The sequence below is a fragment of the Anolis sagrei genome, chromosome 2 (assembly GCF_037176765.1).
Source record: "Anolis sagrei isolate rAnoSag1 chromosome 2, rAnoSag1.mat, whole genome shotgun sequence".
In the NCBI taxonomy this organism is placed as follows: domain Eukaryota; kingdom Metazoa; phylum Chordata; class Lepidosauria; order Squamata; family Dactyloidae; genus Anolis; species Anolis sagrei.
The window spans coordinates 190,483,724-190,501,604 of record NC_090022.1 but is presented as its reverse complement, the minus strand read 5'-3'; the positions used below and the strand labels follow the sequence as shown (position 1 = coordinate 190,501,604).

Sequence of the window (17,881 nt, the reverse complement as noted above, 5' to 3'; positions counted from 1 at the left end):
TGATAGAACCAATTAGAAAATGACATGTATAACCCAGAGACAAAAATTGTGTTATGTAGTATAATAGAGGAACATTTGAGACAAAATGTAGGGCTATGAACCTAATACAGTGGTTCCCAACCTTTGGGCCTCCAGATGTTCTGGGCTTCAACTCCCAGAAATCCCAGCCATCTTACAGCTGTTAGGAACTGTGGGAGCTGAAGTCCAAAACACCTGGAGCCCCAAAGGCTGGGGACCATTAATCTAACATCATCACCTATCTTTTCCTTTGTGATTTTTAACATCTTTAGTTGATGAATAAGCCAGTGAAGCTTTGAAAGCTTGCATGATATATTATCTGAATTCTGGGTGTCCAAGAACATTATCACCCTTTTGTGCATTTTGGATTTTTCAGTAATTAAAGATACAGAACCCACCAATTTTCATTCCGGCAATCCAAGCCATGCTGGTTGTGGGGATTCTGGGAATTGTAGTCATGCAATACATTTTTCATACTCTGTATTACCTCCCTGGTGCATCTACAAATTAATGTTGCTTATTGTATGCCTACTGGCAGTTACCATTTTGAATTTCAGAAATCCGTCTTGTCCTACTTTTCCTTGAGATGCAAGGGGAAGACTTGGGTCCCTTCTACACTGTTATATAATCCAGATTACCAAATCATATATTCCACATTATCTGATTTGAATTGGATTAGATGAGTCTACAATGTCATATAATCCAGTTCAAAGCAGATAACATGGTAGTGTAGAAGGGGCCTTAGAGATCTATGCAAACCATGCACTTTGCCCACTGCATTAAGAATTGCATTTGGCAAAGTTTGGAGACCATAGCTGCTCTGATGCCATGGTTAGGTTTTCTTATTTCCCAACCGTTCCCTGCTGTTGCCTGTGCAGAAAAGTCCTTCTACTCACCTTCCTGTTGCTGTTTGTGTTCAGTGGAATACGCTTTGCCAATCATGGTCCAGACGGGCTTCAGGCAACCAAAGAGGCCTTCCAGGAAGCCACTCCCAGACTGGCAGTGGAGACGAACCTGGTCAGCATGGTAGCGGGTGGCTCGTACCTCTGGATTGCCAGCCCCGGCCCCTGCGCCGGCCCCACCTCCTCCTCCGTGGCCCCCAGCTTCATTTTCATGGAGCTGCAGGACACTGTTGGCAAACTGGTCATGGGTCTCTTCGCTGGGGGTAGGGCTGTGCCCCCCTCCACCTCCTCCTCCGCCATCGATGGGCAACACGTCCCTCAACACACACTGCGTCGGTGTAAGGTCCTTTTCCGGGGTGCTGTCTAAAGCATCCGGGTCCAATTTTCGGAGGGAGCTCTCCGCTAGGATAGTGTTGAAACTGCCAAAGGAGGGGGAAGGTGTGCGGGTCTCGTGCAGGCATGCCATGGTGATGTGCGGCTTGGAATAACGTGCAGCTAGTCCCTAAGGAGAGAGGGAAAGAGAGAGAAAAATAACTGTGAGTCAGATTGTTAATAGGATTAGAGAGTTTGTGGGATTTGTAGGGCAACATGTTGACTTAGTAATAACTATATCCTGAGCCAGTATATCAAAAGGAAATTGGATCATATAGTTAGTTACATGCTCATTTTAATAATCCGTTCTCATTTCTGTTTAGTCTATTCCAGTTCCGACCCTCATTGCTTCCAAATGATTGAATCACTACCACAGAACATTCAGGCCCCTTCCACACAGCTGTATAAAATCCAGATTATTTATTTATTATTTATTTATTTAAAACGTTTGTATCCCGATCTTCTCTACCTCTGTAGAGGGACTCAGACCGGCTAACAGCAAGGATTCAATGCTAACAATACAATCTAAAACATTGTACATCAACAATAAATTAAAATACATATAGACTAAAATATATAAAAGCCAGTTCGTGAAGGTAAAATCATGTCCCACTCAGTCTGCATATGTGGTCGATAACTTTAGTCAATTGCCATTCTCTGCCATATTCTGGGAATGCCTTGTTCCATAGCCAGAATTTCACTAGCTTCCTGAAGGTCAGGAGGGAGGGGGCAGATCTGATCTCAATCAGGAGAGCGTTCCATAGCCGAGGGGCCACAACAGAAAAGGCTCTGTCTCTCGTCCCCACCAGACACGATTGTGAGGGTGGTGGGACTGAGATCAGGGCCCCTCCAGAACATCTTAATAGCCTTGATGGTTCATAGAGGAAAATATGTTCGGATAGGTAAACTGTGCCGGAACTATATAGGGTTTATCTGCTTTGAACTGAATTATATGGCAGTGTAGACTCAGATAATCTAGTTCAAAACGAAGTGGATTATCTGCCTTGATATTCTGGATTATATGGCAGTGTAGAAGGGCCTTTATTCAGGGACATTCGAAGGGCCAAAAATGTGACACCTGAATCTTTGACGGAGAAGTTCCAGGACTTTGCACAGATATATAAAACTATGGGTAATAGCAAACCCTATTGAACAAACAACCCCTAGAGGAAGCATATTGTAGGATAATGCTGGAGGGTCTAGGGCCCATCTACACTGCCATATAATTCAGATTATCAAATCAGATAATCCACACTATCTGCTTTGAACTGGATTGTATGAGTCTACACTGCCATATAATCAGGTTCAAAGAAGGTAATCTGGATTTTATATGGCCTTGGAAATGTTTAGAGAGGAGACCTGTCTTGCAAACTTTAGGGCAGTGATGCCCAAGCTTTCATTCTCCGAGTGTTTTGGATTTCAACTCCCAGAAAGCTGACTTGGCCAACAGTCAGGAATTTTGGGAGGTGAAGTCTAAAACATCTGGAGGACCTTCCAGGTCTTTTGAACTTCAACTTCCAGGAACACCAGCCAGCTTGTCCAAGAGTTGAGAATTTTGGAAGCTGAAGTTCAAAACATCTAGAGGAGCAAAGTTTAAGAACCACTGTCCTAGTCTAAGACAACTGGAACAAACCAAGGTGCCTTCTTTTACCCATACACATCTGACTGTTGGCCTGGATGCAACTGGATCCAGAAGCCCCCAGTATACCTACCATTGCATACTTAGGCTCAACCTACCTTGCCAAATAATCCAGTTTCTGAATCCAGACTATGTGATTTGAACTGGATTATATGGCAGTGTAGACTTATATAGTCCAGTTCAAATCAGGTAATCTAGATCCAGAAACTGGATTATATGGCAGTGCAGATCCAACCTAAGAGTGCGAATGTTGCAGCAGGAGGTACAAGATATCCCGTCCTACAATGCTGATGAAACAGTGACAATGGCCCCTTACACAGCTGTATAAAATCCACATTATCTGCTTTGAACTGGATGAGATGGCAATGCAGACTTAAGGCCTTCCAGACAGTCCCTATATCCCAGGATCTGATCCCTGATTTTCTGCTTTAAATTGGATTATATGAGCCCCCACTGCCAAATAATCTGGGATACACAGATCCTGGGATATTGGGCCTGTCTGGAAAGGGACTTTGAAAATCCAATTCAAATCAGATAATGTGGATTTGAAAACCTGGATTATCTGGCAGTTTAAAAGGGGCCTAAGTGTCACCTTCCTGTTCTCTCTTGCAGAGCCAGATCTTCTGCTCTTTATTACATCATCTATATTTGGTGTATGTAGTAAATATTTGGACCAAGAATGCAGAAAATATGGCACCCCAAAAGCTGTTTCAGTACAGCTCTCATCAATCCTAGCTATAAGGAATCTTGGGAGATGCACTTTAAGAGCACTTGGAGTTAGAATAAGCTAAGCAGACTGGATACTCTAACAGCAGTAATTGTGTTAGTGTGTTGCAACAAAAGTCAAAGTATTTTGTGGCACCTTGACGACTAATTCATTATGACATAAAGCACTGACATTGACAATTTGCATTATCTACACTGGAAATGAAAAGAGACTAAAGGGATCGTGGCAGATTTAGTAAACTATATTCAGATGTACCTCAGTTAACGAAGTAGATGTGTTGCTGAAGATCACCTCTTTAACAGAAAATGTAGTACCAACGTTCAAAAATAACATGAAAAAACTAAAGAAAGATTACAAACGAGGAATAGTTCAACAAATTTGACACACTTTTTGTCTAAAACTAACTATATGCACACATAATAATACTAATAATAATAATACTAATAATAATATTTTATTTATATACCGCTCCATCTCCCCGAGGGGACTCAGGTTCCCAGGTAACATCACAAAACATACAAAGTAAAAACAACATAACCATAAGATTAACAAAACAAAATATAAGCATAAAAATTGACGCCATAACACACATATATTAAAAGTAATCCTGCCTGTTAAAGGCAATTAAAAAATTTTTAAAGGCCGGGCCAAGATTTGTGCAAGCCCAAAAATTCTAGGGTGCCTGGGAATTAAGTGCAATGCTATGGCAGGCAAAAATAATATCAGGTACGGGTCTGTGGTTGTTCATTCCGGGGTAGATTAGAGGAAGTAATCTGGGTAATTGGTAGGAAGAATAAGGCCGTATTCGACAATGTGTAAGACTGAGAACTGGTCATTTTCAAAGGCTTGTTGAAACCACCAGGTCTTCAAGCTCTTACAAAAGGAGGGGAGGGATGGGGCCTGTCTTATTTCCCTTGGAAGGGCGTTCCAGAGGCGGGGGGCCACCACCGAGAAGGCCCTCTCTCTTGTCCCCACTAACCGCACTTGAGACGGTAGTGGGACTGAGAAGAGGGCCTCCCCGGAAGACCTTAGAGCTTGTGCTGGTTCATAAAAGGAGATGCGATCGCGGAGATAGGTGGGCATTTAAGATATCACATATCTTAAATGCCAAGATCAGATATTTCTCCTGATATAAGGCAGTATATATGATCCCTTCTGTTGGAAATGTGAGAAGATACTTGTTCCTTTTAAAAGCACTTATTCATTTGTACAAAAGTATGGCCATTCTGGGTTGCTGTGAGTTTTCTGGGCTGTATGGCCATGTTCCAGAAGCATTCTCTCCTGAAGTTTTGCCCACATCTATGGCAGGAATCCTCAGAGGTTGAGAGGTCTATTGGAAACTAGGCAAGTGAGGTTTATATATCTGAGGAATGTCCATGTTAGGAGAAAGAACTCTTGTCTGCTTGGGGCAATTGGCCACCTTGATTAGCATTGAATAGACTTGCAGCTTCAAAGCCTGGCTGCTTCCTGCCTGGGGAAATCCTTTGTTGGGATTCTCTCTTTGTTGACCATTCTCTTTTGGGGTTAATTGTACTGCTGCATAATTCTGCAGAACTACAAACCCTCCTCCCAACATAATAATAATAATAATAATAATAATAATAATAATAATAATACTTTATCTGTACCTCGCCACCATCTCCCCTATGGGGACTCGGAGCGGCTTACAAGAGGCCAGGCCCGAACAACAATTACAATAAAGAGAACCAAAACACAACCGAAAACGCAAACAATAAACATCATAATTACATAGAACATATGAATACATAACAATGTAAAATTACAATAGACACAGACACAGAGACAATGGGCAGGCTACATGTAATTATTAAAAACAACTAATTAAAACTAATTAAAAACTCAGACAAGATAAAAGAGAGAAGCAGATAATATGCGGAGTAGTACTCATCATAGGGCCCTTTCACACTACACACTTATAATGCCATGATTCCACATTAATTTTGTGGTACTTACCCAAAGAGCATGATTCTATAGCATTGACTATGGCAGCTAAAGTGATGTCAAACTGCATGAATTCTATAGTGCAGACGCACCCCTATTTTCTATCAGTTTTGCCTCTCTATCTTATGCTAATTTCTTCTGCCATTTCTCTCTCAAACTTAAACTGATCATTTCAAAGTCAACCTTTGTGTTACCTTCTTAAACTGATCCTCCACAGCTATATATCTTAGCTCATTGCTGTCACTCTTTCCCCTGTCCTAAACTGAAAGCCTTACCCCACTGTTTTATCCTTTTTGGGCTCCCCTCAATTACATATTTTCTATTCCTACCTCATCCAAGTTTATATCATTTTATCTCGTCCATTTGGCCTGCCCATTCTGATCGATTTTATCTTGTGTTAATTTGCTTTATTTATTTTATTTTGCTACTGTAAGTATTTTCTAATGTAATTTTTTGTTGTCTGCATTCTGTATTTTAATATGCTGTATTGTATTTTTGGGCTTGGCCTCATGTTAGCTGCCTAGAGTCCCCTTTGGGGAGATGGTGGCGGGGTATAAATAAAGTTTATTATTATTTATTATTCTTCATTGCTTGCAGAAAAGTAACTTTTCCAAGGCCTGGCTGCCCAACCCTAACCTCTCCCCTCCTTTGTCCATGTACAGCAAACTCCAAAGCCTGGGGTGCCACTCAAAGTACGGTGTTGTTTTCGGCATCGGCAAGCAGTAAATACAAAAGCAATCACAATCTAAAACAAGTTCAACATGGCCGCTAGGGAAGCAGCGTTTCTTCTAAATTAATTTCCCTAGAAGCTCTGTGTGTGTGTGTGAAACATACGTAGGTCTCTCAAAGGAACTTCAATATGGGCAAATTAAATGAAATGTTATCAAAAGAGGTCGGAGGGGGTAAAAGCATGCCTGAAGGTGGGTGCATGGAGTGGAGACGCATGGGGAGGGGGCAAAATAAATCACAAAGCCATCTTTAGGAGTCCCAAACTCATGGATTGATTAAGGAGATGGAGCTCCTGGACTGGAACAAATGGGGAGCTTAATGGGAGGCCAGAAGAAAAGGGACAAAGGAACTCAAGACCTTTAGAAAGGATGCTAAGAAGCTTTAATGTAATACAGTGCACAGCAAAGCCAACAAAGATGGTCTTAAAAGTACCAAGGGGATTACAAGATCAGAGCAGTGAGCGGGGAGGGAAAGGAAAAGGGAGTTTAGCATCGGAAAACGATAAAAGGGGGACGCTAAGGGCATCTCTTAGCTGTGGGGTGCAACTGACCTTCATGGTTCAACTGGCAAATGCATGTTGCAGCAGATCAAATCCTGATTCAGCTCACTGGACATTCGTCCTCCTCTTCAGCCATGTTTTATTATAGCAGTCTTAAGGTGTTCTAATACAATGGCATTTAGTCAAGTCCAAATTGTAATTTATACAATTATCTGTGCAATTTGTTTGCAAAAAACTCCCAGTCAATCAATTAGGCTGATGTTTTACAAAAGAATGGCCCATTTATTGGGCACTTTGTTAAGTAAAGTTAAAGGTTTCCACTTGACATTAAGTCTAGTCGTGTCCGACTCTGGGGGTTGGTGCTCATTCCCATTTCTAAGCTGAAGAGCTGGTGTTGTCCATAGATAACTCCAAGGTCATGTGGCTTGCATGACTACATGGAGCGCTGTTACCTTCCTGAAGAAGCAGTACTTACTGATCTACTAATATTTGCATATTTTTGAGCTGCTATGTTGGCAGAAGTTGGGACTAATAGCAGGAGCTCACCCCACTTCCTAGATTTAAACCATTGACCTTTCGGTCAGCAAGTTCAGCAGCTCAGCGGTTTATTATTAAAAGCAGAGGGCCAAAACTATACAAAATACCTCATGTATCATGCATAGTTAGATATTTCAAAAATAATAAAGAACTGCTCATTGATTGCAGGTGAACGATACATCCCAGTACTTACAACTCCTATAAATCATGATGAATTATCCCCAAATCTCTCTAGTATGTTCAGTTGTTGATCAATTCCTCTGTTTGCTGTGTGCCATAGAAAATAGGAAAGGGTTATGGGTGAGGCAATGGGCAGGATCATGCAAATTCCACACTAATGAGGAGAGTCAGAAACACTGGGATGTCTGTGGTGGAGGAAAAACAGAAAATTGAGAATGGAATTGTCCCCCATATGAAAGCATTCACTTGGGTGGTGGGCAGTATGGTATTTGTGGAGGACATTGGCAAGGCTCTCATACATGTTCATGGCACTCACTATATTACCTGCAGTGTTATTGGAGGGAGGGCCATTGGTGTCTCCTGAGTAGTAGGAGCTATAGCTGTGGAGGCAGGAGCTTGCCTGTGTAAGTGGACACTCCAGCCACACACACATACATACATATTTTCATTTTTATTCTGTGTATATATGAGAGGGAGAAAAATGAGGGGACAAGTGTTAAGTAGGAAAGATGGCCTTATCTACACTGCCATATAATCCTCTCTCTCATTATATTAGTCAGTGTAGACTCCTATAATGCAGACTGAAGTGGATTATATGAGTCTACGTTCTGCATTCTGAAACTGTTGGCAGTTTAGATGGGGCCAATCTGAACTGAAAGTGCATCCTTGGCCAGTGTTTGCAGAGAAGAGAGAATGGAAAGGAAGCACAGCCTTTTCACTCCAATATCCCTGCATTGAGATTGTGTGATGCCTGCAGCGAGGCGGCTTCATTGCTTGCATAACGTCTTTTTGTGGGAGATCAAGGCCAATCTTCTGTGGTGTGCAAAGGAAGCGCAGCATGTGCATCTACTCTTAGATGGACCCCAAAGCCATGAAACCTTATTATGCCACAAGACAGCCTGATGCCATTATTTTAAAAGGCATAGCTCATGTTGTGAAAGAACGAAAGAAAACCCAGATACAATGGGCCAAGGTCTTTTGAAAAGAGAAAGAGAATCCAGCTGTGGCATCATTTAGAAGCATACGAACAAAAGCTAGAAAGCATCCTTATATTGCACTAGAAGGTGTTGAGAATGCTATTATAAGCATAATTTCTTAGTTTGGGGATGAGGGACTGTTATGAGGGTCAAAGCCAGTTTTCCTGTGTTGCACCCTTGCGGTGGGCCACAGCTGCATATCATCAGACAAAAGATGGCTTGAAAATGTGACCCAGAAGGGTTTTAAATTGGGGGTGCATAGGAACAGGGGGGGGGCTTTGATTTGTAACTGATTTCAATGTTGGTTTTAATATGTGTGTGTGTTTTTAAGTAGATTTGTTTAGTTGTGTATAAACTATATATATATATATATATATATATATATATATATATGGATTTTTAAAATGATATTGTGATTTTAAAACATTGTACACTGCCTTGGATCCCATGCTGGGAGAAAGGTGGGATGTAAATTAATTAAGTCTGTTGACCTGGAAAATAAAGTAATGAGGATGTGTTGGTTTCTAATATATGTAATTTCTTTATGATTGTGGGTAAACAGTATTTCTTGCTGTTTCTTTGTCAGTGCTGATGTAGATATTTTCTGGTTTGCCTACTCTGGAACATGCAACATACAATTGTCCATCTTTAGAGGTCCCTTTCAAATCTATGTTACTATATCTGTTATATATCTATATCTATATCTGTGGCTGGATGGCTTTTTGTCAGGAGGGCTTTGATTATGTTTTCCTGCCCTGGTGAAGGGAGTTGGACTGGAAGGCCTTAAGGCAGCATTTCTCAACCTGGGGGTCAGGACCCCTGAGGCGGTGTCAGAAGGGTCACCAAAGACAACCAGAAAACAAAGTATTTTCTGTTGGTCATGGGGGTTCTGTGTGGGAAGTCTGGCCCAATTCTATCATTGGTGAGGTTCAGAATGCTCTTTAAATGTAGGTGAACTATAAATCCCAAGAACTACAACTCCCAAATGTCAAAGTCTATTTCCCTCAAACTCCATCTGTGTTCATATTTCGACATATGGAGTATTTCTGCCAAGTTTGGTCCAGATCCATTATTGTTTGAGTTCACAGTGATCTCTGGATGTAGGTGAACTACAACTCCAAGACTCAAAGTCAATGCCCATCAAATCCTTCTAGTGTTTTCTGTTGGTCATGGGAGTCCTGTGTGCCAAGTTTGGTTCAATTCCTTCTTTGGTGGAGTTCAGAATGCTCTTTAATTGTAGGTGAACTATAAATCATAGCAACTACAACTCTCAAATGACAAAATCAATTATTTTGAGTGATGGGTTAGTAGGTGTCTTGTGGCCAAATTCATCCAGCAGATTTTGAGTTATGATATCACTTTAAAAAAAAACAGAGCATATAGATAGATAGATAGATAGATAGATAGATAGATAGATAGATAGATAGATAGATAGATAGAGATATATATAGGTAAAGGTTTCCTCTTGACATTAAATCCAATTGTGTCCGACTTTGGGGGTTGGTGCTCATTTCTAAGTTGAAGAGCCGGCATTGTCCATAGATGCCTCCAAGGTCATGTGGCTGGCATGACTGCATGGAGCACCATTTACCTTCCTGCAGAAGCAGTACCTATTGATCTACTCACATTTGCATGTTTTCAAACTGTTAGGTTGGCAAAAGTTGGGGCTAACAATGGGAGCTCATCACGTCCTGCAGAAACGAACTGCCAACCTTCTGGTCACCAAGTTCTGCAGCTTAGTGGTTTAACCCACTGCACTACCTTGGTCCCTAACACACACACACACACACACACACACACACACTGTTCCTGTAATATTTATGCTTTTTTCTTTATTTCTGAATAAATAAATTTAAAATAAATAATAAAATAATTTGAACAGTCTCGAAAAAGACTTTCATATGACCTACTCTTGTTTTCTGCCACTTTGTGTTCATTCACACACATCTACAAATCTAAATGGCTAGTGCTGCCATCATTTTATCCAATCTCCAAACTTAAGAATCACGCTTGTAAAGACGTATCAATGCCACCAATAAAAAGTAAAGTCGTGCGTTAATCCCACCAAATGGGACCACCAAAAATGTAAGAAAGTACCACCGCCCCACGAGACCACAGACACCGCCAGCAGGACCGCATCTTCTACCAGGCCAGACCATTGCCACGGCCGCCATCATCATCACCAGCTTGTAGCTGGGCTGCGGTCTTCGGAGGGTCTGGCTATCCCTGTGCGGACCCCAGAGCAGACATCGTGTGCTGACCTTTTATGACCTGTTTGTGTAGACCTAATACTGTGTTGGCCTCCTCCGTGCAATTCTCTGTGTAACCCCTGTGCAGACCGTTGGGTAGACCTTTTTGCTAGCCTTTGTGTAGACCTTTAGGCTGGCCTTCTCTATGTTAGTACAGAGTGTGTAGTTTCGGTGGCCAACAAACCGTGCTGGCCCATGTCGAGTTACCATCTCCGGAAGCCCCATCCGCTTCATTTCGACCGTCTTGAGACCCCATCTGGGTCATAATTAGCATTAAGTTAATTGATCATCATCTCAGCCCCACAGGAGGGTGATTATATACCAGCTCGCACATTCCGGGCTTATATCGGTTGAGATACAGCACTTTATGATGAGAGCACTTTAAGGCGCCTGCCTGTGCCGCCAACCGCATTAGCACTTTCGCCCCTTCCTAGCCCTCCGTGCCGCACCTTAGCTACTGCACTTTAGCTACTGCACTTTAGCTACTATAGCGATTGCACTTTAGATCTAGCTCTTTATTGTGCACTTTATGAACTATTCTAGTGGTGTGGCCAGAACATCCAACACCGCCTTGTGTCGCTGTTATCTATGTGGTCCCCCATCCCCCTCTGTGTGTTATCCTTGTTACTATTGTATAGTGTGAGGGACAGGGGAGGAGGTGGGTTGGACCCTATAAATAAAAATGAGGTGGGGAGGGGGGTAGTGGGGAAGAAAGTAGATTGGCTAAGACCGGAAAGTCAAACAACGAATAAAGCTGGAAGTAAGACCTTGGCGTTAGACTGCGGCATGGAGGGGGGGAGGTGTTCCATGAGCCGAGGGGCCCCCATAGAGGTCGTGGTGGGAAGGAGGAGATGCGGGAAAAGGAGACCTCGAATTCGGCCTGATTCGGACCGCTTATCCATATTAACAACCCCCAACCGGTCTCCTAAGGTAAATTGGTGTAACCAGGTGAGCGGGCCCTCTGGTTTGAAGGTGGTGTTGTTGAACGCCAGATCTGTCAACGGAAAAACAACTTGGATCCAGGATTTAATCCTGGAGGAGCGGGCAGATCTGGCGTGCATCACGGAGACCTGGCTGGATGAAGCGGGGGGCGTAAACCTCTCCCAGCTTTGTCCTCCAGGCTTCTCCGTGCAACACCAACCAAGAGCCGGAGGACGGGGAGGCGGGGTCGCAGTGGTCTATAGAGATTCCATCCATCTGACCAGGAGCCCCATCCCGCAGACCACAAATTTCGAATGCGTCCACCTGAGGGTGGGTGACCGGGACAGAATAGGGATTCTTGTAGTGTACCGTCCACCTCGCTGCACTACAGTCTCCCTGCCTGAGCTAGCGGGGGTGGTCTCGAGCCTGGTGGTGGAGTCCCAACGCCTCCTTGTGCTGGGGGACTTCAACATCCATGCCGAGGCGACCCTCACAGGAGCGGCTCAGGACTTCATGTCTGCCATGGCAACCATGGGGCTGTCCCAACAAATAACTGGCCCCACCCACTGTGCTGGACACACATTGGACTTGGTTTTCTGCCAGGGATGGGAGCAAGGTGGCGGTGTGGAGGAGTTGTCCATCTCTCCGTTGCCATGGACCGACCACTTCCTGATCAGATTTAGGCTCACTGCGCCCCCTAACCTCCGCAAAGGTGGAGGACCCATTAAGATGGTCCGCCCCAGGAGGCTTATGGATCCGAACGGATTCCTGATGGCGCTTGGGGATTTTCCCGCCACCTCGGTAGGTGACCATGTCGAGGCCTTGGTCGCTCTCTGGAATGGGGAGATGACCAGGGCAATTAACAGGATCGCTCCGGAACGTCCCCTCTCAAGTAACCGAGCTAAACCAGCTCCTTGGTTCACTGAGGAGCTGGCAGCGATGAAGCGAAGGAAGAGGGAACTAGAGAGCGTGTGGCGCTCGGACCCAAGCGAGCCAAATCGAGCACGGTTTGTGTCCTTTTTAAGGGCATATGCCGCGGCAATAAAAGCCGCAAAGAAAACTTTCTTTGCGGCTACTATTGCGTCTGCAAAAAACCGTCCGGCGGAGTTGTTTCGGATTGTCAGAGGTCTTTTAACTCCCCCTACCTCAGGTGGGAGCCCTGACAACTCGGACACGCGCTGTGAAGCATTTGCTCGGTTCTTTGCAGACAAAGTCGCTTTGATCCGTTCTGGGCTGGACGCCACATTAAATGCAGTCTCTGTGGATGTGACACAAGCACCTGCTTGTCCTATTTTGATGGATTCTTTTCAGTTTGTGAAACCCGAGGATGTGGACAAGATACTTGGAGGAATGAGGCCTACCACGTCCATCCTAGACCCCTGCCCATCCTGGCTTCTGAAAGAGGCCAGAGGGGGATTGGCTGAGTGGGTAACAGTGGTGGTTAATGCCTCCCTTCGGGAAGGCACGATTCCAGCGAGCCTAAAACAGGCTATTATAAAGCCGCTGTTGAAGAAACCATCACTGGACCCCACTAAATTTGACAACTTTCGGCCTGTTTCCAATCTTCCCTTCTTGGGCAAAGTCATGGAAAGCGTGGTGGCCTCACAACTCCAGGTATTCTTGAGAGACACGGATTATCTGGATCCGGCACAGTCTGGCTTCAGACCGGGACATGGTACCGAGACGGTCTTGGTCGCCTTAGTGGATGATCTCCGCCGAGAGCTAGACAGGGGGAGTGTGTCCCTGTTGGTGCTTCTGGACCTCTCAGCGGCCTTCGATACCGTCGACCACGGTATTCTTCTGGGACGCCTTGCAGAGATGGGCCTTGGGGGCACCGCTTTGCGGTGGCTCCAGTCATTTCTGGAGGGTCGCACCCAGAAGGTGTTATTGGGGGACTCCTGTTCAACACCACAGCCTTTGACCTGTGGTGTTCCTCAGGGCTCCATACTGTCCCCCATGCTGTTTAACATCTACATGAAGCCGCTGGGTGAGATCATCCGGAGTTTCGGGGTGCGGTGTCACCTGTACGCAGATGACGTCCAACTCTGTCACTCCTTCCCACCTGCTACTAAGGAGGCTGTCGAAGTCCTGAACCGGTGCCTGGCCGCTGTGACGGTCTGGATGAGGGCGAACAAACTGAAATTAAATCCAGACAAGACAGAGGTACTCCTGGTCAGTCGCAAGGCCGAACAGGGTATAGGGTTACAGCCTGTGCTGGACGGGGTCGCACTCCCCTTGAAGGCGCAGGTTCGCAGCTTGGGTGTGACCCTGGACTCATCGCTGAGCCTGGATCCCCAGGTTTCAGCGGTGACCAGGGGAGCATTTGCACAGCTTCGGCTCGTGCGCCAGCTGCGCCCGTATCTTGGGAAGTCTGACTTGGCCACGGTGGTACACGCTTTGGTCACATCCCGCCTCGACTACTGCAACGCTCTCTACGTGGGGCTGCCCTTGAAGACGGCCCGGAAGCTCCAGCTAGTCCAGCGCGCGGCAGCCATGTTGTTAATCGAAGCGGGACGCAGGGAGCGCACAACACCCTTGCTGTCCCAGCTCCACTGGCTGCCGATCAGCTACCGGGCCCAATTCAAGGTGCTGGTGCTAACCTACAAAGCCCTAAACGGTTCCGGCCCAAAATACCTTGAGTACCGCATCTCGGCCTACCAGCCCACGAGGACCTTGAGATCATCCGGGGAGGCCCTTCTCTCGGTCCCGCCTGCCTCACAGGCACGCTTGGCGGGGACTAGAGAGCGGGCCTTCTCGGTGGTGGCCCCCCGGCTGTGGAACTCCCTCCCTGCTGAAATTAGACAGGCGCCCTCCCTCATGGCCTTCCGTAAGGGCCTGAAAACCTGGCTCTTCGAAAAGGCCTTCAATTAAGTGCTATGTTTTGAAATGACCACCGGAATGGACTATGACGACGAGACTGATTATGACCCAAACAAGACGAAGCGGATTTTTAGTTTAATTAGCTGTGTGTTAGTAAGATGTGTGTTATGATCCTGATTTACTGTAACTGTTGTCTTTATGTTCTATGTTCTGTACACCGCCACGAGTCGCCTTCGGGCTGAGAGTGGCGGTTAACAAGTGCAAATAATAAATAAATAATAAATAAATAGATTGCTATTAAATTAAACTGCCACCAATATGTTTAGAGACGCTGGTCTTAAAGTCTCTGTTTATCCCTATTTGCGTTGTGAGGTAACTTTGGTAGAGTGGAATGCACCGAACGTAAAATCAATGGAGGAGGCAGGTTTAAAATACAAAGAGAACAAGTTTATTGTTAAACAAAGCGTAATTGTTGCAATATTGAGATGTTGAGCTTGGCATATGCTTGATGGTTACAATATGGCTTGGTTGAGATATATTCAGGCTTTAGATGTTACAATCTTATAAACTCCTTCTACAGTGAAGTGCTTTATTATTTCAGTGTTCCTTGTTGTGAATATTCTCACTGTTTGTCCTATACCGGATCAAACCACTGATCTCCAGTCTTACACTACTGGCGATCCTAAAACCCCCTCTGTTAGATTCTTTTTAACTCAAGCAATCTAACGAGGTTTCACCTTCAGCTCCCTTGCTGAAGAAATATTCACAAATACTAAGAACTAACTGAATTTACACTGCTTCACACCACAGAGCCCTAACTGACTCTGCCCTCTTCTCAGGGTCTCTTCCTCCTGACTAAACTACTTTTCCAGAGTCCTATCTGACTCTGCTCCTCCTCTCAGGGTCTCATCCTCCTGACTGAAACTTAACTGTCACTTTCAAACCTTTTTCTCCTTAAGCTCCGCCCACCTCCTCTTCTGCCTTGTCACCATGGCAACCTATCTCTCACAGCTAGGCCATGGCAACCAATGTAAAACATAAATACAGTTTAAACACAGTATAATAAACACTTTATAATAAACATTTCTCTACACCTTCCCCCCCAGAAAAATTATTTTTGGACCATTCTCAATCCTAGAATGGCAAAAATAATTCCACATATTATTCAACAATATATACATATACATCAATTCTGAAAGGGAAACATATTATGGTTAAATACATTTCAATTACACATACATACAAACCTTTAACCTATGGAATCCTAGATAAGGCGTCCGCAACTATGTTTCGTTTACCTGAAACATGTTTAATTTCAAATATAAAATCCTGTAAACACAAACTCCATCTTAACAATTTGTTATTCGTACCTTTCACATTATCTAACCATTTTCATTTGTTGACATACTACATTTATCAGAATGCCAATTTTTACTTAAAACTCCCACAACCTCTCTTCTCTGTGGTTGGGACAATTCTATGTTCATATCTACTCGATCTAAATTTTTGTATTGTTCACGATCACCCTCCCAAAAGAAAAGGGACCGGATTCCTCTTCCGAAACAACAAAACATACATTCGCAGACCTTATAACATAAGGCTTTAACATGTTTACATGGACTCTTCTTTCTACATTGGAATGTTCATCAAAAATATCATAGTTTATCTGGCTGTGCTTTCTGATGATCTTCCAGGGTCCAGACCAATCCAATTGAAGTTTGTTGGTTTTGTTGGGAGATAAAAATAAAACTTCATCTCCGATGTTGAAGATCTTTGGTTTAGCAGTAGAGTCATAATAGTCTTTTTGTCTCTGCTGAGCCGCAAGTAAATGTTCTTGAGCAATGTCTCTAGCTAGCTGCATTGTTACTTGAAGATCCTTTAAATACTCCGACACTGGAACTGGATCTGTCGCCGGACTTTCTTCCCAATATTCTCTTATCAGGTCTAACGGACCACGAGCTTTCCTTCCATATAGCAATTCAAATGGACTGTAGCCAGTACTGTCATGAGGGACGGTCCTGTAGGCGAATAACAGTTGTTGCAATTTGACGTCCCAGTCGTATGGCTTCTCTTGACTGTAAGACTTTATCATTTTGACTAAAGTCTTGTTCATATTTTCAACTAGTCCATTTGTCTGTGGATGATAAGCTGTTGAAGTCAGGTGTCTAATACCACATAACTCAAGCAATTTCGACATAAGCTTGGAAGTAAACTGGGTTCCCAAATCCGAAACCAATTCTCTAGGATAACCAGTTCTTCCCCAAATGGATAACAGGGCATTTGCAATTGTTGTTGTCTCGATGTTAGTCAGAGCTACAGCCTCTGGATATCTTGTGGCGTAGTCAATCATGGTTAAAATGTATCGGTAACCACGTCTGCTTGGTTTACAAAGAGGACCCACTATGTCAATGCCTACTCTGTAAAATGGTTCTCCAATTATTGGCATAGGGATCATAGGAGCTTTAACTTTATCCCTTCCAGTACTCAATCTTTGGCAGATGTCACAAGATTGGCAAAACTCTTTGATCCTCTGGAACATGCCAGGCCAATAAAAGTTCTTAGTGATTCTCTTTGTGGTTTTCCTCACACCCAAATATCCACCTTGAGGGTTTTCGTGTGCCACCCTCATCAGCTGTTCTCTAAAACTTTGAGGCACTACAATTTGACTACATGTTACTGATCCTTCTGTCGAGTTCACACTTCTGGCTTCTCTATATAAGACACCATTCTTTAACACAAACTCGGAGGGCTGTTCTTTTGCCGATACTGTGGGGTTTTGAGCTAAAGCGAATAGAGGTTTAAGAGAAACATCGGCTCCTTGTTCCTGCCGAATCTCTTCAACTCCTCCCGTCCTCTTAACAAGCTCAGCAACTGTAGCGCTGGTTTCCGGACTCTCATCCCCATCCTGTTGTATGGCAAAACACATGGCTTTTTGTTCAGGGCTTTCGTTGTTACATTCTTTCTCCTCACACGCCATCCTCCAGCTCTCAATCTTCTCAGCCAAATCATTTCCAATTAAACATTTGTATGGTATGTCAGGACTGACTGCAAAATCCCACATACCCTTCCATCCTTCATATTCTATTGGCAAAGTCACCACTGCTGTTGGTATCGCAGGTCCTAAACCTTTTAATCTTATTTCAGAGGTTGGCTGCTGAAATTTCTGACGTATTATTTCGGGGTGCACTATACACACTTCGGAGCCTGTATCTCTAAGTCCTTTCCTGTCTTTGTTATCAATAGAAATGGTTTCTAAGTAATCCTTAGATGGGCTGCCTGACAAGATGAACAAACATTGTTTCTCTTGAGGCTCTGAGCCTGAACTCTCCTTTGAAACAGTATCTGGTTC

General features: G+C 44.1%; 1 protein-coding gene across 3 annotated transcripts in view; it reads right to left on the bottom strand.

Annotated features, from left to right (window-relative positions):
- Positions 1 to 17,881, bottom strand: part of MAP3K12 (mitogen-activated protein kinase kinase kinase 12) — a 164,494-nt gene that overhangs the window by 44,667 nt on the left and 101,946 nt on the right. For all 3 annotated transcript variants that reach the window (XM_060762871.2, XM_060762870.2, XM_060762872.2), the window contains exon 2: positions 915 to 1,422. In XM_060762871.2, the coding sequence (XP_060618854.2) occupies positions 915 to 1,386 (472 nt within the window). In that variant the 5' untranslated portion in view covers positions 1,387 to 1,422. The remainder of the gene's footprint in view (positions 1 to 914; positions 1,423 to 17,881) is intronic.